The 14,734-nt window shown below is 41.5% G+C and overlaps 1 protein-coding gene across 1 annotated transcript; it reads right to left on the reverse strand.

The window, feature by feature from the left end:
• Positions 1-202: 202 nt before the first annotated feature.
• Positions 203-4,523, reverse strand: shhb (sonic hedgehog signaling molecule b). Its single transcript, XM_027001266.3, has 3 exons — positions 3,926-4,523; positions 2,043-2,304; positions 203-1,413 (listed from the first exon to the last, which is right to left on the reverse strand). Exons 1-3 carry the CDS (start codon positions 4,232-4,234, stop codon positions 734-736), a joined length of 1,251 nt encoding a protein of 416 aa, XP_026857067.1. The 5' UTR covers positions 4,235-4,523; the 3' UTR covers positions 203-733.
• Between the last annotated feature and the right edge of the window lie 10,211 nt (positions 4,524-14,734).

Consider the following 14,734-nt stretch of genomic DNA (forward strand, 5'->3'; position numbering starts at 1 on the left):
AATGAAATACGTTTATGGGAATTATAGGTAACATGTCTCGTGGTTCAGTTACGGTAAGCCACTGCATTTCTTGCTTGTTTTTTAACAATAAATTAGTATAAAATATTGATTGTTTTGGTACTCATTACTGTTATTAACTATACACTATCCCAATTTTTCAGAAACATGAGAAAACGTATCCTTTGCATTACCATCAGTTTATTTTCGGAACGTTGTCAATGAGTGTACAAGTGAAACGAAAAATAAGATATCAGTGTAAATGGCTAAACAAATGTAAAAAGAGCAGTCAAACCAACTACATACTTTATCATTTTACATACTCCTCTTTCGTATGTTTAAATACATCAAAGTTTCGCACCTTTCACTATTTCAAATAACGAAATGTGATTCTGTAAATATTTACGAAAAATCTAATATACAAATCTGTGTATAAAAATATAATTTATGAGTGTCAGACTATCCCATAAAATAGGCTATAGCAGTCAGTTGCACATTTGAACAGCATTCGAAAGTTATTGTTCGCTCAGTTCTTCTTTCCTTTCAGTCTTCTTATTTATTTTTTTTTTTAATGCGCAGTGAATGGTCACAGAATACTTGAATCCATTTGTACATTTCCGTAGACAAATGATCCAAATGCAAATAAATTATCCAATGAACACGTTAAGGCTTCTTTTAAAGAAAAAGAGAAATTCTAGTCACTTAAATTGACGTCACATGTCCCTCTACTGTAATCTCAGCTCGGTCTTGAAATCCCGAGCGGATGGAAAGAGTCTCGGTCCAGCAACCACGTGCCGATGTGGAACAGCAAATTGGAGTACCAGTGGATCCCATCCTCCCGGAGAGTGACGTTTGCATCGTGGGTAGGGAGAGACCACGACGTCAGCCAGCGGTTCATCCTCACTGGGGCGAAAGCCCAATGCGCCCACCGGTGATCCTCTATAACTGCGTAGCACGAGGCGAGCACCTGGTCGACCACTATAGTCCCATGTGCGGTAAGCGGTGCGTAAGACCCCGTGTATTCTACCGTATAAATCCGCTCCACTCTGACGCTTTTCGGATGTCCGCGAGCGCCATCAAGTACGAATACCTCGTGACCGGGTTGCACGCTGCTGGCAAATTTTGCTGTCATACCTGAGTCAACTGACAAGTTCCGGACGAACACTAGGTGTGCGGCGGTGAGTCGCAGTTTTTTGGCGGGCTCAGATGTTTCAATGACAAGAAACTCCCTTTGTGTTGTCGGATCGTGGTCCAAAAACATAATAAAGTCACTGTACACAATATTTCCTTCCTCATCCGCGGCTAGCACTTTGTCTCCTACTGTTAGATCTTTGACATTTTTTGTCCGTCCATCTTCAAGAGTAACCGCTCCAGATCCAGGGAAGCAACCACCCGATTTAGCAGCAACCGAATTTTCTAAAGTGAGAATAAATGACAAGAAAAGAAATGTGTTACGATAAGGTGGTACATTTAATATCTAAAACATTCATTGCATTACTTGGGTGACCTAAATCAAATGCTCAAATCTGTGGCGAATGACATGACATTATGAAATGCAACTGAAATGTTAGTGCTTCATGATGTAGATATATAAAGGGTGGGTGTGTCTTCTAATAGAAAGATAATTGAAAATACCAGATACACTGGCATTCCAACTGGGCATTTAGTCGATTTATTTAGGCTTTTAAATGATTTGTGTAGTTTGCTTGCTCAGGTGCACACACACCCAGGACATCCTCCAAGAGAAGAAACAAATGCACCTTACACTACAAAGCTCCTCCTCCGACCGCTTGGGGATTTGTACTTTAATTGCAGAGAAAAGTCGTGTACCATATGTCTGTCAAGTGAGACAGCTTTTCAGCCACTCCACACCCAAGATCTACTCCTAAATCCCGGATTTTCAAATGGAATGCTATATTAATCTGATCTGGATTAATAAAACCAACGCAGTCGTCAGTGTAATAACATGATGTGGTATTTTTACACTTGAAATTAAACAGATAGATTAGGGTGCAGCGAAACCACTGGAGCGGGAAGCTTCTCACCTGCTTTGACGGAACAATGTATGTGGGCTTTGGATTCGTAATAGACCCAGTCGAATCCAGCCTCCACGGCGAGTCTCGACAGCATCCCGTACTTGCTTTTATCTCTGTCAGAGGTAGTTATGTCCACCGCCCGGCCCTCATAGTGTAGAGATTCTTCAAAATGATTGCCATCCTCGTCCCAGCCCTCTGTCACACGCAGCTTCACACCAGGCCACTGGTTCATGACCGAAATGGCCAATGAATTCAACTTGTCCTTACATCGCTGTATACGAGAGAGAGAGAGAGAGAGAGAGAGCGAGAGAGAGAGAGAGAGAGAGAGAGCGTTCGTCAGATTAAAAATATTTGCGCTTCTCTTGCAATTAACCTGAATCCTGTAAAACGTGTGGACATTGGAAGCGCACGCACGCTCTTACGCACGTGTAGTTACGTTTTGAAGTCAGTCATCAAGTTTATTGATTCACACGTGTCTGCGCCTGAATCAGCCCGTTAGGAAGAAAGTTATGTCAGCTCAGCGATAAGAGAAGAATGCTAAACCTGCCTTGAAAAATGCCTCCACAGGTGCAATTCTGCTTGTCAGGTCGTGTGGCGCAAGTCAGACCCCATTCTTGTCAAACACCGTGAAGCACTGAGCGAATAGTTTTATTCAACAAGACCCCCTTCGAATCAAATCTAATACTGGTACCAAAATGAGGGTAATATTAAGGGTGCCACTTTGGAAGAGTAACGAAATAAGTAAATAACTGACGAACCTCCCCACAGATTCCATGGTGTCTCTTAATTCTAAGAGCCTTCTGAAATGCTATCTGAAAAAATTTAGTTGACCCTGTATTTCCTCGTATTTAGGACATATTATGGTAGTGTAACGTGAACACCGCTTGTTGGTTATTAGTTATGAGGGCAGTAGTCCCAGACTCCAAACGCCCCGATCGATAACTTGGGGACAGTAAGTGGACCTGAAAATTCACGCGATGTATCAGACGGTGCTCATCATTTTGGCGATGCTCTCAGCGACGGGCTCACCCCATAAAACGAAATGTACTGCGATGACTGGGCCGTTTGTTTGTTAACATTTTTGGATTTCTTATAAAAGTAGCTTTCGCGCAAGGAACGGACTGGTTCAGAATCTAAAAAGGCATGTGCCCCCGTCTCAGGACCCGCTGCTGGAAGAGACCGGCTACGAATCCCCCCCAGCACTTCGATTAAAGAACTCAGCCGAGCAATATCTTAGGAATAATTGGATCCCACCAACAGCCACCGGCTCACCACAGGAGTCTAATGTCCAATAATAGACGCGAAACATCTGAAATGATCACTTCTGACCCACATTTTCTTTGACTTTGGCAATGCAAGCCGGTCATGCCGAAGGTGTCTATTCAAATGCAAACACGTAATGTGACTCGCAAGAGGAACGTGCATCCAAACGATAATTAAATTTGCACATTTGATATTAAATGTTGTTCGGCTCTACATACTACGCAGTATGTGCTACTCTATTGCGGAACGCAAAGGGTGGGAGTGTCTACTGCTTAAGTTTATGTTACTAGCTGGCACAGCCTATGGTATAAGCGTGTAAAAACTTGGCTGCAAAACCTGAATATGTAAGCTTGAAAAGGAAGAAAGAATGTGACGATTCAAAATTGCGAAGTCGGCGTAGCGCGTCATCTGACAAAAGCAGCGCAAGTTATGAAGAATGATTAACAAGACACCCTGGCATACATATACATGCTCGTGCATATTTATTCCACCTGTGTTAATGCAGAATCGCTCATAAGACCATTAACAGTTAAAAATACTTAAAAAAAATTAAACACTTCTGTTGGGCTGTCGTGAACCCGGTGCGCCTAGTAGCATATCCGCGCATTTGCGCATACGTGATTCTATACCTGTGTCATCAGTCTGTCAGCATTTGTATTCTCTTCATCCTTGAAGATAATGTCGGGATTGTAATTCGGCGTGAGTTCTTTAAATCTCTCTGAATTCCTTGTGATTTTGCCTTCGTATTTGCCACTGGCCCCAAGAGTCTTCTCAGCCACGTTTGGGATAAATTGCTTGTAAGCCAACGGGGTTAGTTTCTTTGGGTGCCTCCGCTTTCCGTAACCTCTGCCGGGACCGCAAGCCAATCCACAAGACGTAAAAAAGAGGCAGATAAAAGATACAAGTGCAATTCTTCCTAGCAGTAGCATTACGTCCATTTCTTTCTGACGGAATCTTCGCGGACCTTGTTTAGTTCAGTCACCGCTGGAGCTGCTGTCTCCTCTGGCTTTTGCTGCACTGCTGTTGTCCGGTATTACCAAAGCAGGTGCAATAACGACCGTATTCGATAGCCACTGACGGAACGCATCGGAGTTGGGATTTCGCAGCTTGGGGGGAGAGAGAGAGAGAGAGAGAGAGAGAGAGAGAGAGAGAGAGAGAGAGAGAGAGAGAGAGAGAGAGAGAGAGAGAGAGAGAGAGAGAGAGAGAGAGAGAGAGAGAGATAGATAGATAGATAGATACTTTGACGGGAGCCACTCTTGGATGCATTTGAGTAGAAGCAGCCTTTTATTCACATGTATCACGGCGGCAAGCTATAGCAAGGCAGCGAGCTCATTGGCTCGACGGGTAGAGTGGCTGTGATGTTATTCCACTTCAGAGCGTAGTTGTGCTGCGTCTCGTCTGTGCAAAAATCTTCACTGTACTCTTAGTCTTCTGTTTGGCTGTCTTGAAAGTGATTAAAAAAAAAGGTGACCATCACAGTACTGACAAGCAGTGACCTATATGACTGCAGCATTTCTGAATGTTGGAATACCAATATATTACAAAGGATTCTATTTAGTGTTGATAAATAATATCTAATATCTGTGTATAATATTGAGTCACTGTTTGCTCCCATTTGTGTTTCATGGGGCTTCCCACTGGACAAAGGAATTGTTCATTTTGCATATTTTTAGTGTTCTCTAAATGAAGCCTTAGACCTGGCAACGTCCCCAAATCATGCAAGGGTGGCTGTAAGTCCGTAGGGCCCTACAACAGTAGGCAGGTCCGTGAAGGACTAGCTCACCCACAAATGCTAAATTTGCTTTAAATGAAATTAACAAGGAATTACACTAATTGGTTCCCACTCCGTTTTCTTCACGGTCACCCTCATTAGTACACATCTCATTTGAGGGTGTTTCTAGAAAGCTGTTTGTATCAGGTATTAACCACAACATTTTTATCCGTATTTATATGAGGGGATCTTGGCGACTGATGTGATTGGTGTCTAGCTGCTGATGCATACTGTCTTTCATGACAGGATAAACCATCATACAGCATGAGTGGTGATTTTGGTTTAGCTTCCTCCTGACCGTTTATTAAGATTTTAAAAACAAAAAGCTGCTCCTTGATCAGCACTCTTCTTTTATTCATCACGGCTTAGCTGGCCCAGCCTTTGGGGGGATCCTTTAAAACTGAGGAGGATGAGATGCCCCTAAGAAGGTGAAGGAGTGTGATTAATTCAGCATATTGGAGATAGGAGTTATTTTCTGCCACTGCTAATGATGGCAGGTGTTTCTGATCTGCTTATCTTTCTTTTTTCATTCACTCTTGGGCTATGCAATATTTATTTGTGAATCAATACTGCAGTTGTGATTTTCACAATGCTGGCATTATAGAAAGCTGCAGGATGCAGTGTGTGTTCTTACATATCAGGACATTTCGTCTTATGTGCTGGGAGTATCCTGACCAGTCATGGTCATTACAGATGAGCGCCTGCTGGCTGCTTTGAGGAATCACAGGTCCAACGAGCATCAGTCATTTTGGTAAAATAATACGGGCCAATATGTAATCATATTACATCAAGGAGTTGTGTCTTTAATATATAGCAAAGTCTGGTTTCCTCTTGATTGCTCCCTTTCGTGCTCATTAGCATCATTCTGCCACCTCAGTGCTGTCACCTGGAAAGAATGAATTCTGAATTCTTGACACTTTTGTTTACACTTGCGGTGGATCCACAAAATCACCAAGTAAGTGAGCAAAGCGTCGCCCTCTTGACACATTTTTGGGGGAAAGACTTACGGAAAGCATAGCTTTCATGCCTCATTTCCCACCATCGCTCAGGGAACTGTCAGATAGGTCTAATATAAAGATATTAAAGAACAAACTGGAAATATGTTCTATGGTATTTTGAATGTATTTTACCATAAAAGAAATTAGTGAATAACATTTTGTATCTTTTAAACTTTTTCCACGCTCTTCCTTCATTTTAAATGTTTAGAAACCTGACATTTTTCCATTAAATGTGATGAAAAAGTTGTCTTCTGGTTAGATTAACCACTATGGATGAAGTCATAAATGTGGGAGGCACATTTGAATGAGAGTGCTGATTTTTTTATTTACATTTCATTTAAGGAATCTACCACTTGCTAACCCTTTGGATTTATCATCTTAACCACTTGGAATTAGCGTCAGTTAACTGAAAGCTGTCAGAACCGTCTGACCTCCGTGTATAGAGAGTATACTCACAAATGCTTGCCAGAAAACTGAGGTTAATGTCAGTAAAGTCTAAAGTACTGTGTAGTGAAATCCTATCACAGATGCTACGCAGCAGTGACCACAGTCTCCCTAGGTGAATCAGGAGCTTTCAGACTGTGTGCAGACTGGGTGTGACCATGTCAGAGGTGTCTGCTTGTCACAGAAGAACGTTGTCCATGTGGGGAGCTTCAGGGACTTTGCATAGAGTGTGTGAAATGCGTTCCCTTCACAAGAAACAAGCGACAGGGAATTATGCTAAGTGCTGTGACTATAAGGATCTTAGCAGCAAACATTTAAAGATGTGCTTTCACAGAGATTCCTAACAGTGATGGAAATTTAAAGATACTTAAGGCAGTTTTGTTGAACTTTGTTTGCCAAGGCAGAATGTTTAAAATACTGTAGAATATCTTATTAGATTTCTTCATTATGAGGGCATACTTTCTTCCATACAAGCTATGAATGTGAATGTGAATGCCAGTCAGGACTACTGTGAGATCGTACTAATTTGCCCCCAGTAGCTTTAATATATTGTTAGCACAGTTAGCCATTTGTGGGCCACGGTGTTGCTTTAAGCTGATGAAATGAGCTCAACTTTTACAGATGGAGCTTCTGTGAAAGGAAGGGGGGGGGGGGGGGTCCAATTTGTGAGATGAACCCTGTGCTGTCTGATTGGGAGGCTGTGGTAGAGGAGCAGACAGATCGTCCTTACCTCGCACGCCCCCCATCTCTGGGGACTCAGCTCAGTCGGTCCACCGAGTGAGACGCATGCTAATTTTAGTGAGCAGACACAAGAAGGTCAAGATCCTATTAAAAGTGAAAGATTGAATTCCCAGCTCATATTAAAACAGGAGAGAAAGAGAGAAAAGGCTGGCTTTTGTCTGGTAACTTGTATTTTTAAGCGTCTCTGTGCTAATCATGTCTCCCAGCTTGCATATCCACTTGACTGCTGTGTGTGACATTTTGTGCCACAACACCAACAAGATGCTCGTGGCGACAAACGTCTTTGAACTTTGTTCTTCCTTGGGAAGAAGTAGTGGTGTACAAAAATTATGTACCAGTACTTCATTGCTGTACTCAATTACACTATTTACAATTACACTATACTTTACTTGAGTATTTAAATTTTTCACAGTAAGAATGAATCCTTTTTACTCCACTACATTTATATAACACCCGTTATTCCTAATTACTTTTTAAGTGAAAGTTAACTGTATAAATACTGGATGATGATGATGATGCACATCATGCACTTTCAAACTAAAGGACACCAATCTCATTCTATAAAGACCTTATACAGTCTTAGCAGTGTAAAAATATGCTGTTTCATATTTCAGAATCCTTATTAGCTAGACTGAATGACCACAATGTGTACATAATCTGCCAGAACTGTTATTTCACAATATTATTTATTTGACAATTCATTAGATGCTGAAATACCCCATCACAAGTATTTCAACATTAAAATCACATTAACTTATTTGAAACCTGGTACTTCAAGAGTTTAGATATTCTTTGGCCCAGCTTTCTAGATTTAGCTCATGAAAGGCTGATAAACTGATAAACAGGTGTGCTGGAGTTCTATAGGACACATTGAACTATTCAGTGCCATGGGCTTCCTGGACTGGACATGACTGACAAAACTTCGCTATTCTCTCTGGCAAAAGATCATCGCTAACCAGCTGTGTGATGCCATTAAAACCTCTGTAGTTCACTCAGTCTGTTCCCAGATGACCGGCAACACTTAGTCAGGTGCTGCTGCAAACCGAAAGTGTTGCTTTTTCTCTCCCTGTGTCCCCATGTTAAAGACTCAAGGTACAGATAACATATTTACTTGTGGTGTTTTGGCATTTGAAGGAAGAGTAGTTAATAAGCTGGAACTGTGACCACTAAGGTCAGTGACCACATCAGGTATATGAAGTTGTTAAGGTCTGCTGAGTTATGTTTATTTTTTAGGAAAATAATTTGTTAGTAATTTCCAAGATACCCGAGTATCCTATAAATTTACTAATTCAGTGACTGTTAAATTTGAATTACTAGAATATTGAAGCCTACTGTATGCTGACAGCATTTTCTGGATTTTGGTTAAATTTCCTCTTACATGTGAAAAGTAGTTTTATTTTTAAAATTTTAAATTAAATTTAATTGGTAAAAGACTGCTTCCTTCCTGCAGCTATGCACTTAATATTTCCTGACTAATACACATGCTGAACACTGATTTTGTTGCAAGGACTTGCTGTAACAGTAAGTAGTGATAAAGCTGACGACTTAGCTACATGACCCTCCTACTGTCCGAATCTGGGCTTAGCTGTCAGATTCGGCACAGGAAATGCCTGACTGTATTCATTTGTACATGTAACTCAGAACTCTGTTTGGCAGACATCTGTGACCTTCTGGATAAAATCGTGCAAATCGGTCTCTAATTAGTTAGTGAGACTACTGAGCCCTAAACCTATGCACCCAATGTTGATGCGATAAAACCTCAAGAAATGTGAAGCTCTACACCATGAATGTGGCCATTTTTCTGTTCAACAATGAACAGAGACTTTGCCGGAGCTGGACATACTGTCTCCCCCTGCCTGGAGTAATTGTCATGACCCTTAAAAAAATAAACTTGGCCAGCGGGCACTCCAAACCTCAACACTCACAGCACACAGCCTACTCTTTCACACCTTCTTTGCTTTTCTGTGTGTAAAATAAAGAAACGGAGGAGGACTTTTATCCTGTAGTACTGCAGGGAAGTCCTTTTCAGAAGGGCTTTGCCTTGTTGTTTCCTTACACAACCGGGTAGGCTAGGTACAGATGCTAGCTTGAGGCATTGCCTGCCTTGACCTTCATGGTCTGCCGATAACACACGAACCCAGAAAAGAGAAAGCCAGGTGTGAAGGTAAATCCACCAGGTTGCTGCTGTTGTGAACAGGAGACTTCCCAACAGGCGCCTTCGATTTGTTGAATACGGCTCGGATCGAATGGTCTGTCGTCATGGTAACTGTTGTCGGCCAGTGGCGGGGAATAGCGTGCGGCGAGGTGAAGGAGTTTGCGAGGCGGATCGATAAGGGTTGGCAGTAACAAAGGCTGGTGCAGGCTCCCACCTGCGGTCACTCCACATCACCCCTCTGTAGATGTTTCAGCATCTTCATCCTAATCATTACAGTGTGCTCATAATTCTGTAATTGGGAATCAGCACATAGAGAGGCAGGAGGTCACAAGTATGTGGCTGTGGGCTGAAACATTTATTCAATTATTAGTAGCAGTTTATTAGATTTGTATTGATCTCGCAAAGCCTCCTGGTCAGCTAATTAGAGAATTACTACTTACATTTGGTGCCTTTCTGAGCGTTAATGATTGCAAAACGGGAGAAGATGGCTAAGCAGGAGATGTGTTTGACTGTGGAATCCTTCATGGAGGTCATGCATGCACTTGTTTCATGCCCCATGGTTTTTCAGGTCAGTACAAGACACCTTTGCTGCTCCTTGACATAGTTTCACCAGGTCTTCCTTTTGTTCACTGGCAGCAGCCTCCACATTACTGAGACCTGAATGGGGCTGAAGTGGCTGCTCCTCTCCTGTGTTGGGACAAGCTCCTTTACTAGAGGCTGATTCAAGGAATGGAAGCGTTGCTCGCAAAAAAACAAAAACTAAAACAAAACCTCGCCGCCACACTCAAACGTGCATGTGTGCTTCTCGCATTGGCTGTTTCGCGTGCGGAACTTGCTGCGTTTGTCCAACAAAATGGGCCAGAGACCTCCTGACTTCTCAAGATTAAAACCTTGTTTTTACTCTAATTACAAGAAACAACGAAAGCAGATTACAGCTGCGGGAGGAATGTGAGGCTAAAGCTCCTGTGCTAAGCCGTTGTGGCCTGGGGCTTGTCGCTTTTAGCACTGCCTGGTTTTTTGAATTCGCTAGGTGTTGCTCTCCAGTGCTGCTATACATGTGCAATCACTGATATCATCCAGACACAGCTGCAATAACCTATAACAGTAATTAGTCATCATCTACCCTAGCATGTGTTCCTGGCATGCTGACCAAATTGTAGTCACTTTTCTCTCCAGCGAATCAGTTTTGATGAACAGACTTTTGCAGTAAGTTGAAGCTGTTAAGTACTTGGTTGGCTAGATTGATAAGGCATTACTTGGACATGCATGACAGCTTGTGTTAATGAGCTGAGCCAGAAGCTAAATGCTGAGTCTGAATGTAAAGCCACAGGCGTGATGGGAGTCTCCTGACTACAGTGGCTGAGCAGCACAGTAATTGAAATCTTATTACAAACCACAACGAACATCTATTGTTATAGTTCTGATAGAGCAGTAGAAAAGAAACAGTATCATTTCATAGTGAGCATAGGATTCAAAAGTTGTTTTTTATTGTTTATCATTTTTGTGCTATTATTGTGGGCCTGTAAGAGATCCATTGAGAATACTAATCTGTGGTGAGTGTGACACCACTGTATTTAATGTGTGTGTTTAATTCTGACACAAACAGCAAACACAGGGGATCGATGTTCTTCCCATTTCTTCATTGACTTCCCTGACTGGGTTTGCCTGTGACATAGATGGTAAATAACAACATAATAAGAACTTTTAACGCTTCAGTAGACAGATGATTAGTGATGTGCGTAATGACAGAACTGACATGTATAGTCATCTGTGGGTTTTGTGCTGTTTTTGCATAAGATTACTGGACCAATAAAAGCTAACAGCAGCACAGAATCAGAGTTTGTTTTCTTGAAATAGGGCTGCTCAGAAAGCATAGGGAGATATGCATATCTAATGTCTTGTTTGAGATCAGGTTAAAGGACCAGAGGTTTTGCATATGCATTTTTGATAAGGCAGGGTGGATTCAGAGTACAGTTATCATCCACATGTCCACACATGCGAGAAAACAGTGTAAAGGAAGCTTGGTAATCTTAGCTTGTCTGTCTGGTATAAGTCTAGACATCATATACTGTCGTAATGGAACATGCGATAATTTCTTATAAAAAATAACTTGTTCAGTTGTTGTCATCAATTGGCAAAAGATGCTTCTGACTAATGGTGAGTGATAAGCAATATGCAGAGTTCCTAAGGCTGAAGATAAAGAAATGTTTCAATCCCCAAATGCCAGCATTTACACCTGAAGTGCCCTTTGATCCTAACCAGGGTATGTTGTGTCATTGATGGCTTTGCTTGTGGGTAGATACCCAACTCCTGGACCCTAGGCCTTAAATTAATAAATGATAAGGACTGCTTTATTTTGGGGCGTCCTGGTTTGTGGTTAGACGGATGGTGATGAATTACATGCCTGTGATCCCTTTCCTGTTTGCCTAACTCGCTGCATTAGGGCCCATTTGGCAAAGGGAAAGCTAAGAGAATGTTTCCGAAATTAACAGGAAAGCACAATACATAAAGACTATGACGCATGATCAATACCAGTGCTCAGAGTGAATTCTGACTAATTTTTGTAATATTTGCATAATGGACCTCAACTTGTTAGTAAAAGGTAATGAGGACTTTGACATTGAAAAATGTTACAATGGTGAATTGTAACAGTGAAATTCTTAGCCAGGATCACACATTGTGGCACTAAGCTACTTAAAACATAATTAGGCAAAAAAGGATCATTCATTGGTACAGTTGTAATTGTGCCACCACGATGTGGCCAAATAATTGCACTGATCATGTCATGACACCCTTATACTTCCAGCTGCAGGTCTACAACAGACAGGGTGCTAATGCTTGTAATGACTTACAAGCTTTTTCCTTGTTTTGCTATAAGGAGTTTCTGCATCTTGTTTGCAATCTGCAGTTAGCCAGTTCAATTCACATATAACAACTTTTATATGAAAGACTGAGATAACAAACAAGGTGGCTTCAGCTATACTGTAAAATGTCTGACCAATCTCACTGCTGGGTCATGCTATCTACTGAAAGGAGCAATGTGAAGCCCATGAACCGAATGGCAGCCTCATGAGTGTTTATTAGAAATGTGTACAGGAATTAGCGCTAAAGCTTGCTTACTGATCACTAATAAGATTTATTTCTATTTCACAATCTCCTTTCTATGCCACATTTCCACGAATCAGAGAGCAGGCAAAAATGCCTTTAACTGCATAACCTTTCACCCCAACATGTGAAATGGAGGATGGATTCCCTCTTGAGTCTTGGTTCTCCTAAGGTTTCTTCCTTAATTCCGCCCAGGGAGTTTTTCCTTGCCACTGTCGCCTCCAGCTTGCTCATTAGGGATCTGGATTCATACAATTGTAAATTCACTTTGTGACAATGTGTGTTGTGTAAACACTATATAAATAAATTAGACTTTGACCTTGACTTTGACTTTGACATGTCTCTGCTCCTTCACGTCCAAAGATTCTGAAAATTATGTAGAATTACAAATAATACGAGCAATTACAAGCAATTGGGGGACAATCACCACATGTCCCACATTAAAAGTAGGATACCTTGTTATTGACTTAAGTAACCTCTGCAGACAACAATTACATATATTTTGAATGTAGGACATGCTAACAAATATATACTTTGCAAAGGTGTTAAACAGAGATACAAGCATACATATGTAGATGCAAAATTATAACTTTTGGTGTCTACATTTTCTGTAAACAGCTAGCATGTAAACATGCGCATGAAATTATGCTATAAATAGTTCACTCTAGATCATATTAGAAGCTGTGTAGCTGAGATTGTAAGAATAGTATGGGTCACATACTGCTTTCATGCATTTTGGTTATTAAATGATGAATGAGGAAATAAATCAGTACTATTGTTTCACTGCAGCCTTACTTACTGACCTTTTCTGAGCAGGGCATGGTCTCCTCAGACCCACACCCACACTGGAGTGATGTGAAGCATCTGTACCAAGCGACGGGCATGCCTAGCAGCACTGGTGCCATGGGGCTCCACAAAATATTAATCAGTCCTTGCTGATCAATAACTTCTCAAGTGCTAATAAGTAGCGTCATATTTCCATGATATATGGAGTGCTCATTCACCGCATGCCAAGATTTATTGGGAATCCATTGTGTGAGGACGAGAGCATGAGGTAATGCAGCACTTAGTAAATGAAGTAAAACTAAAGTCTACTATTAAAATTTATGATTCGAATTTAATTCACAGAAGTCACATCACATCTATTCGTTTGAACCCCTTCAACCTAATCACGTCTTTTCACTGGTGCATGCACGCACACACAGACGAAACATTTTAATCTGAATTCATGAATCTGAATGCACCCCCCCCCGGATACATTTTGTCTCAATCACGCCCATGGTCAGCATGAGGCAAGTGGTGACTGTAGCGATGACTGTAGTGAAGTTATTTCCTCTCCATTAGTGTCATAGATCTCCAATAAATGCCACATAATTGCCAACTTAACATTACGCCCATCACAGCTGCTACTTCTCATTATACTCCTGCTGAACAATATCGATGCCAAGGTGTTAGCATGACTCGAATATAATAGTCATTATGACACAAGCTTAAAAACATGTCCCGAGGTTCTTTATTGTGAGACATTATTTTCTTTTTATTACCAAAGCAAATCTTTAGCCTAATTAGTGTGTGATGAAGCAGGTATTGCTCTGATTTTGTGCCTGCCTCAATCCTCAAGGAGAACAAGAGACCAGGGGTAATTTGATCTCTGGGAGACAGACTTAATATTTAACTTTTTATGGATTTGGATAATTACTGATGATAACCTTCTCTCCCCTCTGTCTTTCTCTCTCTCTGTCTTTCTCTCTCTCTGCCTTTCTCTCTGTCGCTTGACTTGCGCTGTCACTCATTTGAATTGTCTAACAACACTTGCTCGCAGTTCAGCCCTGCTTTTATCTGCTGCCCATTCAGGCTCTGACATCCACGGGTCACCTTCTGGTGCAGCATAGCGAGTCGGAGGATGAAGGGATTTCGACACACAGCCACCAAAGCTGTTGAAACTGAGTGCAACTTTTGAGCAAACATATCGCCCTGAATCAGAACATGTTTGCGAAGGTTCACACCCAGGCTATCTTAAGTCATATTCGAGGAGAACTAATCACTTGTTTGCCTACTGGAAGGGCGATGTGTCATGGTAGCCCAGGTCAAAGTATGCCAACGTCCAGACCATACTGCCAAGGATTAGTATCAACAAGAACCTACTGTCATGAATAATCCGCGCATTATTTCTCCGTTTCTTGCAATAAAGGCAGACGAAGACTTGCCCAATCTGTTAGAAATG

The sequence above is a fragment of the Electrophorus electricus genome, chromosome 11, assembly GCF_041902795.1.
Source record: "Electrophorus electricus isolate QZ-2024a chromosome 11, ASM4190279v1, whole genome shotgun sequence".
Taxonomy (NCBI): Eukaryota; Metazoa; Chordata; class Actinopteri; order Gymnotiformes; family Gymnotidae; genus Electrophorus; species Electrophorus electricus.